Source organism: Sceloporus occidentalis, unplaced genomic scaffold, assembly GCF_023333645.1.
Source record: "Sceloporus occidentalis isolate IW3139 unplaced genomic scaffold, rSceOcc1.0.p SCAF_13, whole genome shotgun sequence".
Classification (NCBI taxonomy): Eukaryota; Metazoa; Chordata; class Lepidosauria; order Squamata; family Phrynosomatidae; genus Sceloporus; species Sceloporus occidentalis.
The window spans coordinates 12,502,431-12,515,327 of record NW_028316993.1 but is presented as its reverse complement, the minus strand read 5'-3'; the positions used below and the strand labels follow the sequence as shown (position 1 = coordinate 12,515,327).

Sequence of the window (12,897 nt, the reverse complement as noted above, 5' to 3'; positions counted from 1 at the left end):
GGCTTGATGCTTTTTGTGCCTGCGTTTCTGTCCTGAAGCTGCATTATGCAGTCCTTTGCATTCCAGTTCGTAGCCACGAAAGTGTTCTCCACTTCAGTGATTTTGACAAGGATAAATGACAAGATCTTTGGTTGTTGGAAAAACAGCAGCCGTTGCGCAATGTGTGTGGTTACCGCCGGAGCCATAGCTGTTGGACAGACTTTTCTTGCCTTTCTGAGCCAAATCAAAGTCTAAATAATTTGGCAACACTCGTCTAAAAAGAGTTAAGGCGTCTTCCACAGCAGGCACAAAAATGTGAAGGGTGAAGGGTTTTTATTGTGAAATACAGTACTGTGCTTCTAAGGGAACACATTTTCTGTGCATATGTTGACTCTTCCCAAATCTATTGAGTTAAGTGGGGCCACCAGAATGGAATGCATGAAAGTTTAACTCCTGGCCCAAAGAACTAAGCTACAGATGCTGGCAGTTTTTAGTTTATTAACGGTACTTTTGTATAGCACCCACTAATATATTACAGTTAGCCCTCCACAGCTTTGACTTTTGTGGCTTTATTACCAGTTTTAATTAATATGTTCTCTCTGGATCCTCCAGTGCAACTCTGCCATAAGTTGACCAAAATGTGCTGGAGAACCGAGAAGTTCCTAGAGAAAACACTTCTCTAGGCATTTGTAGGTCCTCCAACACAATTCTATGATGAATGTCTGGCAGATGTTGACCACGGCATTGCACTGGAGAACCTGCAGATTCCCAGGGGTCCTTTACCCCTAACTGCAGTGAATGTGGAGGGACCACTGTATCCGAGTGGCTGGGCAGAGCTGAAAACCACAGAATACAAATACAGAGGAGTTTGAAAGCAAGCTGAAACCACAATGAGAATACATTCTAAAGCAATAAAACCTGTGACCAAAAGCAAAGCAAGGGCCCAGGTCAGCCTCTCTGTAGTGGGCCCAGCAGGACACCATCCCTGCACTTAATAGCCATTTTGTCTTACTTTGCACCTGAGCATGGGATTCTGGTGACTTTAGGGCCAGGATGGGAATCTCATAATGGTCCGAAGTATTGTTGGTCTACAGCTCTTGGCATCCCTTTGGTACAGATCAGCCTTCTCCGGATGCTGCAGAAGAGAAAGCCATAACTACACGGGTGCATAGTTCGGTGCTTTCAACTTAAAACTGTCATTGGTTTGCAATAAGATAGACAGTATATCTATCTATCTATATATATGTATGTGTAGGTATACACACAGTACTAGAAGGGGTGCCATTTCCCTATGCTGTTGTATGTAATGGGGCTTGAGTATTCATGGATTTTGGTATGGGGGGGGGTCCTGGAACGAAACCCCAACAGATACAAAGGACTAATAATAATAATACCCATTGGATTTAATGGGACTTGAGCATCCATGGGGGTGGGGGCCTGGAACCAAACCCCAACAGATGTGAAGGGCCCACAGTAGTAGTAGTAGTAACACCCCACTATATAATGGGGAGTTGAGCACCCATGGATTTTGGTATCTGGGGGTTGTGTCCTGGAACCAAACCCCAGAAGATACGAAGTACTACTACTAATAATAATAATACCCATTGTATTTAATGGTACTGGAGCATCCATGGGGGAGGGAGTCCTGCAACCAAACTCCAACAGATAACCAAGGGCCCACTGTACTACTACTACTAGTAGTAATAATAACACTCCACTATACATTGGGGACTTCATCATCCATAGATACTGGTTGGGGGGGGGGGGGGTTCCTGGAACCAAGCCCCAACAGATAAAGGAATAATAATAATACCCCATTGTATTATAATGGGATTTGAGCATCCATGGATTTTGGTATGGGAGGGTCCTGGAACCAAACCCTTGAACAGTGGCCCCCAAACTGCTCTTTTAAATGGTTTTGGACTTCAGCTCCCAGAATCCCAAACTATTGGCCAACATGGCTGAGGCTTCTGGGAGCTGAAGTCCAAAAATCTCTTAAAGGGCACCGTTTGGGGACCGCTGCCCTAGAAGATACCAAGGGGCCACTATAATGATAATGATGCCCCACTGAATTTTAATGGGGACTTGAGCACCCACAGATTTTGGTCCCCATGGGGGAGGGGGGATACCAAGATCCCCCAAAGTCCCCCAATGTAAGAGACACAAAGCACCCTCCATCCATCCTTTCCCGCCACGTGCAGCTGGGAGCTTGTCTCCTGTCCTTTGTTTAGTGGCGCGCATGCGCAGTTCTCCATGGCGGCGCTGCCTTCGCGGCGGAGGCCTTTTGTCCTGGCGGGGCCGCCGTCACCGCTGCCTCTCTCCATCCATCCATCCATCTTGTCTCCCTTGGAGGCGGCGGCGGAGGCGGCTCTTTCCTGGACCCGAAGTGGAGGAAGCCGGGCGGAGATGGGTGAGGAAGGAAGGAAGGAGGGAAGGGACCCTTGGGCTTCGTAGGGGGACGGCTTTGTTTTGTATGTCTATGCGTCCACACTGGAGAAATAACCCGGTTTGGTACCGCTTTAACTCTTTGTCTGGCTCACTGCTATGGAATTCTGGGAGTTGGAGTTTGTTGTGGGGCCCAGAGCGGAGCTCTGCTCCGCTCTGGGCCCCACAACAAACTCCAACTCCCAGAATTCCATAGCCTTGAACCAGAGTTAAAGCGGTGCCAAACCGGGTTATCTCTCCAGTGTGGATGCAGCCCATTGTCAAGCTCCTTCCGAGGAGGGTTGCCATTGCCATCCTCTGAGGCTGAGAGAGTGTGACTTGGGTTGACACGGCACACACAAAGTATATACACACAGGCATTGATGTGCATGCACACACATATGTACACTTATGCATATATGTATGGACACATACACACATAGATACAAATGTATATATATACACATACATATACATGCGGATATATACATGCATACACACACATTTATGTACACACACGCACACATATATACAGAGACATTTATATGCATGCATGCATATGCATATACGTATACTCATATATACACATGTGTGTGTGTATATATATAGATGTTTATATACATGCAAACATACACACATGCATATGCACACATATATACGTACATAGACATATATATATACACACACGCATAAATACACACAGAGACAGTGATATGTATGTACACATACATATATGTGTTTATATATATATATATATAGTCCACATTTATATGTTTGTATGCATTTAGATGCGATGATGATGATATGTAGAGAGCTCTTCTAGCACCTTTGAGAGTCACTGGAAGAAAGAGGTTGGCAGCATGAGCTTTCAGAGACTTCAGTCTATGTGCAAATGCATCTGCGGAAGTAGACTTTAGCCTACATGCTGCCAATTTCTTTCTTTGGGTGAGTCTCAAAGGCACTACAAGATCTCTCTACATACTGAACTGATACATGTAAATATTAAAACTAGTGCGGTGCTTTGCAGCCAGCTAAAGAGTAGCCGCAACTACTACCCAGCCTTAACAAAGCTTTTGTTTCCAGTCCTTAGAGCCAAAGGAACCATTTGAGGAAAGAAGCCAGAGACCTCTTTGACCCTCGGTGGTTATGGCAGGGGGAAGACGGGGGCCTAACCGGACGTCCTACTGCCGCAACCCTCTCTGCGAAAGCGGAGCTGCTGGGGGCACCGGTCATTCCACTAGTTCCTCCGTCACCAGCGTCCGCTCACGCACCAGGTAAGGGCCAAGCCCAAGGACATTGCCCTCTGAGTCTGTCATTTCTGGGACTTTCCTTACTTCGGAGAACAGCAGACGTATTATCGCTGTTGAAAAAGCCGAAGGCTGTCATGGCCAGCATCCATAGCTTTTTTTGTAGGTTTTTGGGTTATGTGGCCATGTTCTAGAAGAGTTTGTTCCTGACGTTTCGCCAGCATTTGTGTCTGGCATCTTCAGAGGATGCTGGCATGGAAGAGAAAGGGGTGTGCGCATATACATATATAGTGTGATCCTGGGTTGGGAGGAGTGATGTCCATGTCAATCTGTGTATGGTTCCGTTGTTGAATGGCATGGTCTTGGGGTGGGAGGATATACAAAGAGGAGATCCATTGTCTGCTGGGAAACCCCAATCCTGGGTATTTTTTCATTTGCATTACTGTTTTTCCTGTGCTGACTCTTTCTCTGCCCACTGCCCCATAGGAGCGGTTCAGGGACAGGCCTTTCCAGCCCTCCTCTGGCGACCCAGACCGTGGTTCCCCTCCAACACTGCAAGATCCCGGAGCTGCCCACCGAGAGAAGCATCTTGTTTGAACTTCAGCTCTTCTTCTGCCATCTGATCGCCCTCTTCGTCCACTACATCAACATCTACAAAACCGTGTGGTGGTATCCGCCATCCCACCCTCCCTCTCATACCTCACTGGTGGGTGTCATTGTCTGTCATTTCACAGTTTAGGAAAAGGTCAAATTGTAATCATGAAGCCAGTTTCATAAAACCAGATACAGTGGTCCCTTCTCTTATGCGAGGGGTCTATTCCGGACCCATCCACCCCCAATGTAAGGGAAATTATGCATATGCTCAAGCCCCATTAAAAGTAATGGGGCTCGTGTGCGCGGCGGTGCGCACCATGGGCACACGCACCATTACTCTTTCCGGTGCACGACGCCGGTTGTGCCAGCGTGGCTTTCCACATATGCTGAAAGCCACGTATGTCACACCTGCATATGATGTGGGTGAACTGTATGTTCAAAATAACCCCATATATATATATACACACATACACACACACACACACATATTATATACTATATTTCACAATTTATTTATTGTGTTAACTTTATTTTTAGTAACACAAAAAGCTGATTTCTAGATAGGACCAACTACCAGGACCACTAGAGGAAGTAATTAAGTATAATTTAACAAGGATGATGATGTATAAGTAATGTAGAGATATATGTTGAATAGAGTCTGGTTAAGGTAGAGATATCTGGTAAAATATAACATACATAAGGTTGGAGATGGAAGAAAGACAGAATATCCAACATTGAAAATAATCTTATTTCTTGTTAGAATACAGAAAAATAACCCACCCAATATTTTACAAGGAACCCCTCAAAACCTTACTAAAAAGGAAGATCTTGTACTACTTCCATGAATAGTTTACTGTGAAGGCTGTGTAAGATTATACAGAGTTACGGGACATTTGCTAAGGACACAAACTTTATTTTAATCAAAGCAATGCCATGCCATTTTCTATACAGGAATCGGTGTTTTCTGCTGAAGAAGCTCATTTTCTTCACAGAAAACTTTTTTCTATGCAAAAACCCACATCTTTTTTTCTCTGCAGAATAATTCCTCTGGAGAGGGGAGGGGAAAGATAAGAGATTTTTGTGAATTGTGGGATTGCGCTGCCTTCCAGGTTAAGGGATTATTAAAGGTTTCTTGCCAGAGGGACATTCTGAAACACTGGATGGCAAACTAGGCCAAACATTCAAAGTGCCATGGAAACAAACAACTGTAATAGTAAAGCATTTGCTTGTGTGATTTTTATGGTCATTTTCTGGAACTCCCTCTCTCTCTAGGAGATTAGGCATCATGCTAAAAGCAAAGGTGCACAAGTGTTGGATTGGGAAAACTCCCCATTGATCCATAAGAAGCTGGAGTGTTTTGGCTCTCTTGTGGAATTCGTTTTTATGCATTTCTTAGTGACCAGACCTTCTCTTGGCAAGACTTCGGCTTGTGAGCTAACTAGAGCCTCTCCTTTCTTTTCTTCCTGCAGAATTTTCATCTCATTGACTTCAATGTCCTAGCGGTGACTACCATTGTTCTGGCACGGAGGTTGATCGGTGCTGTCATGAAGGAGGTGAAGGAGGTAGAGGCGGGGAGCCCTCTCACTCCATCAGTCCAGAGGGGTGGGGGTGTCATTTGTGATTTGGGCTTCTTTACGTTCCTTTTTTCTTATGGAAAGAACAATCCTCTTCTATCTCCTGACCCTTTTAGTGGGTGTTCCCTGAGAGATCTTGCCAGAGGATAGTGTCCATTGCCCACTTTGCACAAGCAAGCAAGAATGGGGAAGGAGGTTCTGAAATATGGGACCTGCTGCAATAGATACTATCCTCTAAAATAGAAGTGGGCAGAATGCAGCCCTCTAGATGTTGCTGGGCTTTACCTCCCTTCAGGTGTCACTCTTGGCTGTGTTGGTTAGGGCTGATGGGGCTTGGGGCCGAACAACATCTGGAGGGGCCTCAGGTTGCCCTCTCTTCCTGCAAAATACAATTGGTGGGGTTAGAAGGAGTTGGGTGCTGGTGTACAGCTTCACTTGATGGTTTAGTTTCAGTGGTATGCTGTAAGCCACCTTGGATGGAGGAGAGCCCTGATATTAATAAATGCATAAATAAGGGGAAGCTGTGAGCAGAAGGTGTTTAGGTTAAGTTACATTGTTGTTATGTGCCTTGAAGTCATTTCTGACTTATGGCAACCCTAAGAGAAAACCTATCACAGAGTTTTCTGGCAAGATTTGTTCAGAGGGGTGCAATTTTAAATATGTTTAAAAAGTGAGCTAAGTCACTTTGATATCAGTGGATGTATCCACTAATTGAGATTGCATTCTTAATCCTTTGAAAGCCAAACAAGCAATTCAGGGGCACTGCTGATTTTCCTGCCAAAGAGAGAGTGGAGTTTGACCTTGTTGCTTCTCTTTCTCTTCTCAGGCTTCTCATACCAGCAAAGTCTCCCTGCCACGCTGCATTTTCCTGGTGGTCACTTGTTTCCCTGTCCTTACTGGGGCTGTTTGGAGTCTCGCCAGGTCAATAATCCACCTCTTCACGACATATTCTCTCCTCAACCTCTTGTTCTTGTGCTATCCGTGAGTAATCTTCTCATATCTATATAGATAGATATAAATATATTTTCCAGTTCTGCTATGAGACAACTTTGAAACCCTACAACAAAACAATCCCCTTAGTTGACCACAAATACAAATACTCAGGGCACTGTATGTTTTGCACGGCAAACACTTAAATTCTTACATTCAAGTTATTCAGAGTTTTGTGCTGCCTCCATTTCCCTCCTCTGTTGTCTCCTTTGCAGTATTTCTTTCATTGTAAGCCTCTCAGGACAAGGGCCTGCCCTTTCCTTCTTTGTAAAGTACCTGTAGATGAATGACAAAAAACAAGAAATTTTGGAATAGCTTTCTTCCTCCTCCTCTCCCTTAGGTTTGGCATGTATGTCCCCTTCCTGCAGCTAAATTGTGACTTCCGCAAAACCGGCCTCTTCTCCCAAGTTGCCAACATTGGCCCTCGGGACACCGGCGACGTTGGCTCAAGAGGAAAGGACTACCTGTCAGTCCTCAAGGAGAGCTGGAAGCAGCACACCCGGCAGCTCTACGGCATGGAGGCCATGCCGACCCACGCCTGCTGCCTCTCCCCGGATCTGATCCGCAATGAGGTGGAATATCTGAAGATGGGCTTCAACTGGCGCATGAAGGAAGTGCTGGTCAGCTCCATGCTCAGTGCCTATTATGTGGCATTCGTGCCAGTCTGGTTTGTAAAGGTATGTTAACTGAGTAAAGGATAGGTTCCTTTTAAATGTATCCCCTTCACTTTTCCCTCAAAGCTGAGTCTCAAGGAAGTTTTAAAAAATAGCAAAAGAATGACAGGTAAAAAACATATTGGCTGGCATCCTATTCAGTAATTATAGTGTTGTAAGCCTGGCTTACGACATAGTAATTATTCCAGGTCACATTTACAGTAATTGCACAATTGCAGTGGCCAAAAGTCCCGACTCTCACCCCTGCCATCCTACCTTTGAAGCCTTGCAACCCTGCCTCTAAAGCAGCCCTATCTGGCATGCGAGAGAGTGGCCCAGTGAGTCATGATGTGGAAACCCATCTTTGTGGAAACTAGGGGACCTTGGAAAAGTCGTATTATCTCAGCCTCAGAGGATGGCAGTGGCAAAGGCAAACCCCCTCTGAAGAAATTTGCCAAGAAAACCCCATGATAGGGATGCCATAAGTCAGAATGGACCTGAAGGCACACAACAATAGCAGCAGCATTGAGAAGCATTGTAACTACATCTCCATAGCTACGTCTGTGTTGATCCTTCCTCTTATGTGGGTGACATTCTCTCTTTCATCTTTCTCTTTCCCACAGAATACTCAGTATTATGACAAAAGGTGGTCATGTGAGTTGTTCCTCTTGGTCTCCATCAGCACCTCTGTCATCCTCATGCAACATCTCCTGCCGGCCCGTTACTGCGATCTCCTCCACAAGGCCGCAGCACATCTGGGCTGCTGGCAGAAGGTTGACCCAGCCCTTTGCTCCAATGTGTTGCAGCATCAGTAAGTAACCCTCTGGATTTGGTTCCATCCCTGTGCATCATCATCTTTTAGAAATTGTTTGGATACATTTGCAAGGGATAGCACAATCTTGAATGGAAAGCCTTTATTGTGCAAATGGACCCTTATTTATGATCCAGGGTGGGAGTTTCTACATTTTGGGGTTTGTTCACACAAGGGCTGAGTAATACCAAGAAGTGTGGGGCCCAGTTTTTGGCTCCATGACCCACAGCAGATTTTACCAACCCACAATAAAAAGAGAACTAGCTGGGAGTCCATGACCAATTTTGGTAAAACCTTTCACACAATAAAATTAATTATATTTAATAACAAACTAGAAGAGCCATGTTCAGTGGTCCCTCTCCTTTTCTTCTCATGTCAGATGACTTTTAATTTCTTTTTCCAGGTGGACAGAGGAATGCATGTGGCCACAGGGAGTGCTGGTGAAGCACAGCAAAAACGTTTACAAAGCCGTGGGCCATTACAACGTGGCGGTGCCTTCAGACGTCTCCCACTTCCGGTTTCATGTAAGTTTTTGCCCTTATGGTGACTGGGTATGAGTTAAGGAAATTTCTGTTCTATCTTTCATCTCTCCAGAATGCTCATAGGAGACTCATGTCCACATATTCGCACAGAGACCCCTGGGAGAGAATTATTTACTGGCTCAAGGCCATCCACTGAACTAATGGGGACTTGAACAAGGGTCACCCCAGTTCTGGGCCACCACCCTAATCATTACACCACATTGTCTCTAGGGAATGCCTTAAAACAGTGCTACTCAAAGTGGTGGTCCATGGATTGATACCATTCCTAGAGGCACTGGCTGCTGATTTCCAGGAAATAAAGAATTGTAGCTAACAGGCACAGACATGGTACCAGTCTCTGGCACTTGAGAGGGGGGAAGATGCTAGTCCCCATATCACATAACTTGAGTTGCACTGTTTTGATACAACCCCGTTCAGCAGCTGGGGCCATAAATCAAAAGGGAGCAGGCAGAAAGTGCCTGGAATTTGGTCTTGTATTTATACACCTCTGCCTGGTGGCTTGAGTTTCTCCCTGTCAGAAATGGAAATCATGGTCTTCCAGGGCTTTTCTTGAGTGGTTGTGAGGGCAAATACATTCCAGCAGAGGCTTTCAGATGCCTTGCCCATCAGGGGGAGCCTTATACCATTTTATCAGTCCATTTGGGAGCCCCTTTATATCCATCCGCCGTAGAGTACCCTTTGGACTGCAGATGAGTTGTGATTGGAATGAGCTTTAGAGCAATGCTTCTCAAACGAATTGATACAATGGACCAGCAATTTCTTTTTCCCATTGTGCTAAGACCTAAAACCATATTTGCGCCTGTTGGCTGCAACTGTTTCTTTCTTGGAAACTTGCTGTGGATCAGCACCTGCTGGCTTGTGAATCAGCACCAAACCGGTGCGAATCAGTCCACAAACTGGCATTTTGAATAGCACTGCTGTAGCTACTTTCTTTCCCATTTATTTAAAAATGTAAAAGCACCATTCTAGTCTTCTTGCAGACAAAAGGCCAGGCAATGTGCAACAAACCACAAATCTCTCTCCTGAAGGGAACCTTTTCTTTTTGGCTTTTCCAGTTCTTTTTCAGCAAACCTCTGCGGATCTTGAACATCCTGATCCTGCTGGAAGGGGCTGTCATCTTCTACCAGCTCTACTCGCTGATCATGTCGGAGAAGTGGCACCAGACTATCTCGCTGGCCCTGATCCTCTTCAGCAACTACTATGCCTTTTTCAAGCTCCTGAGGGACCGACTGGTGCTGGGGAAGGCCTATTCGTACTCCGCTTCCAGAGAGACTGATCCGAAGCTCAATTGAAGGCCTCACACTTAACAAAATGCAAAAAAGAGAGTGTGTGTGTGTGATGGGGGTGAACAAAAAGGAACCAGCCCTGAGCTTCTTTGGGGACAAGGCAGCCTGAGGCATTCTTGCCCTGTTCCCTTTACAGTATCTGCAAAACACCACACTGCTGGAGAATTGTCCCCCAGGAGATCTCACAGGATCGCAGAGGTGGAGGAGGAAAGGGCTTGAGCACAGCATGGCACTTGAGGAGCATGCAGTCAGGCCGGCCCTGAGCTTTGTATGTCTGTATTTTTGTTTTTGTTTTGTTTGTTTTTTACCTCTGCTTTGGTTTTTGGTTTTGGTTTCTTTGATAACTGGTATGACAAGGAAAATATCTTATTTTTGTACTCTTAGCTGTGGTCAGCCTGGTTTGTTAACTAGCTGGAGTTAGACAGAAGAGCAAGCAGTAGCTGCTGTCCTGCTCCCTCAGCATTTCTTCCTGGTTGTCAAGGTGGGGAGGTTGGGCAGGCAGGGTTTTAATTGGGGGGCTGGGAAAATCCTGATGGACATAGGTCTGGGGTCCCAGTTTTCCTCTCCACGGCCCTCTGGGTGCTAAAGGACTGCCAAATAGGAAGTAGCCAAAAATCCACTTCCTTACTTAATTTCTTATTTAATTTATGGGTTTGAGTCCCTGCTTGAGCATGGAAACGCACTGGGTGGCCCTTGGGCAAGTGACACTCTCTCAGCTTTAGTGGAAGGCAATGGCAAACCTCCTCTGATGCTATCTTGTCAAGAATAGCATGTCTTAAGGTTGCCTTGTTTTTGTTGTATTGTCCCGTCAAGTCATTTCTGATTTAAGGCAACACCAAGGTGAACCTACCATGGGGTTTTCTTGGCAAGATTTATTCAGAAGAGGTTTGCTATTGCCTTCCTCTGAGGCTGAGAGCATATGACTTGCCCAAGGTCTCCCAGTGGGTTTTATGGCCAAGCGGGGAATCAAACCCTGGTCTCCAGAGTCATAGTCTAACACTATGCCAGTGATGGCGAATGTTTTAGAGACTGAGTGCCCAAACTGCAACCCAAAACCCACTGTCCCTCTGACTTTCTAGTAACAAACTCTGGTGAACGCATGTGTGCCCACAGAGAGGGCTCTGAGTGCCACTTCTGGCACTTGTGCCATAGGTTCGCCACCACTGCACTATGCCATGCTAGGTTTTACTATGCGCTTTGGCTCTGGGGTTGCCTTGGGTTCATTATAGATCTGAAAGGCACAAAACAACAACAACAGTCTTGCCTTTCCTTGAACATGGGAACCAAAGTTGCTGCCAACAAATTACAGGCATCCCTCAGAAAAACCATCCTGGGTACAGGGATGCGGGATGCCCACAGCGTGAGCAGTTGGCCACCAGGTGGCGGTCATTTTGAGTCATTCCATACCTCTCCCTGCTGACTTGTTGCAAGAGCATTCCCACGCCACTCCCATGCCAGCTCTCCTTTTGTTTAGGGGAGACAGATCTTGTACGCTCTGTCCTCAAAGGTCTGTCGAAAGATATGGGATGTCACGAAATGTAAAGATTAGGAAAATGCAAGTTAAAACTCTGCACTTTTGAAGGAGGCAACCACACAGTGTGTCATTTGAGGGCAAAGGTGTCAACCTGAGTCTTATTGTGTGGTTTCTAACTTGAGGGCCCAACAAAATAGCTTCGTGTGTGCAAAGTTTTCCTCATCCAACAAGAATGTCGTAGAGGTATTTGAGTTCACTAATAGTAAACAAAAAATGTTAAGCTTTTTATACTAAAGTTCCAAGCTCTGCTCATTCACTGTATGAATAGAACCCAAAACTTAACCTCTTTCACCCCAGTCCTGGGAACAGAGTTCCTTGTCTCCATAGTTTTTCACACTACCCAACTCTAGCATTTTGATCTCACTTTGACTGCTGTGGCTGCATCCCATTGGGATATTGGGTCTTTGCAGTTTGGGGAGGCACTAAAAGAGCCTTTAGGCTGAACATTCAGCCTGAAGGAAGCAGAAAGGAAAAGAGGGGCTTGTGCCACTTATTTGCAGCCCCCCTTCCCATCCCGCTTGGCTCAGATACTTTGAGCTCACACACACATGCACACACACACCAGCTCAGAGGACTCCCTGCTGGCTATCTAGGGCACCGGGGCACCATCTGTCCGTGGCAAGATTATTGCAGATGAAATAAGAAAAGTCTTATCCAGAGATTAAATATTTAATAGATGTGCCTATTCCACAGGGAGGAACTTGCTTCCAAGGAGAGAGCAGGCGCATTGCACGTTTGGGCGAAGGGCAGTGCTACTGTCTTGTCACTCCACTCCACCTGGATTTCTCTGGCATGTTGCTTTTGCAAGAGGGTCTCATGTTCAATGTCCAGCATATGGGTCTTACTTGGGATGCTCAGGTGAACTTCACATTCTTCTACTCTGTCATGGGCAGTGGCTCTTTCCTGATCTCAGAGGTTCTGGGTGCAAACCTGTCTGGAAATCCCGCTTGCATCCCAGATAGAAGGCAGCTGAGGCAGTGTCATTAGTGAAGGTGTTGGACTCTGGGACATATATGCAGGAACACTATTAACTTGTGCCTCTGGTCCAGCTCCGGCCGAATGCTGCAATCGCCAGGACTGAGCCTGGCTGCGAATTAGTCCAGGTGCCAGGCAATCCCAACCTGCCACTCTGTTGTAGTCCTGTTTATATCTAAACTTGTAAGAGAAAAAGCTTGTGCAAGTTTACCAAGAGCTTACCAGTATTAAAAGATTTGAAAATACCAAAAGGATCCTTAGCAGTAGTTTCCCCAGCCAGCTGTTTTC

At 45.8% G+C, this 12,897-nt stretch overlaps 1 protein-coding gene across 2 annotated transcripts; it reads left to right on the top strand.

The window, feature by feature from the left end:
- The first annotated feature begins 2,176 nt into the window (after positions 1 to 2,176).
- On the top strand, positions 2,177 to 10,483 carry TMEM39B (transmembrane protein 39B). Of its 2 annotated transcripts, none has more exons than XM_089478972.1 (9): positions 2,177 to 2,389; positions 3,487 to 3,677; positions 4,137 to 4,356; positions 5,714 to 5,797; positions 6,645 to 6,799; positions 7,149 to 7,485; positions 8,085 to 8,272; positions 8,676 to 8,796; positions 9,870 to 10,483. In XM_089478972.1, the coding sequence occupies exons 2-9, from the start codon at positions 3,550 to 3,552 to the stop codon at positions 10,104 to 10,106; spliced, it is 1,470 nt and encodes a 489-aa protein (XP_089335098.1). In that variant the 5' UTR covers positions 2,177 to 2,389; positions 3,487 to 3,549; the 3' UTR covers positions 10,107 to 10,483. The 2 variants fall into 2 exon arrangements, with proteins under 2 accessions (XP_089335098.1, XP_089335097.1); XM_089478971.1 differs by having other exon boundaries at positions 2,178 to 2,389; positions 5,714 to 5,806.
- The last annotated feature ends 2,414 nt before the right edge of the window (positions 10,484 to 12,897 follow it).

What these genes read in the sequence shown, in the direction of transcription:
- TMEM39B (XM_089478971.1), top strand. Translation starts at nt 3,550, where the DNA reads ATGGCAGGGGGAAGACGGGGGCCTAACCGGACGTCCTACTGCCGCAAC. An exon ending in TGCCAGTCTGGTTTGTAAAG is followed by an intron (nt 7,486 to 8,084) that starts GTATGTTAACTG and finishes TCTTTCCCACAG; the next exon opens with AATACTCAGTATTATGACAA. An exon ending in TCCAATGTGTTGCAGCATCA is followed by an intron (nt 8,273 to 8,675) that starts GTAAGTAACCCT and finishes TTCTTTTTCCAG; the next exon opens with GTGGACAGAGGAATGCATGT.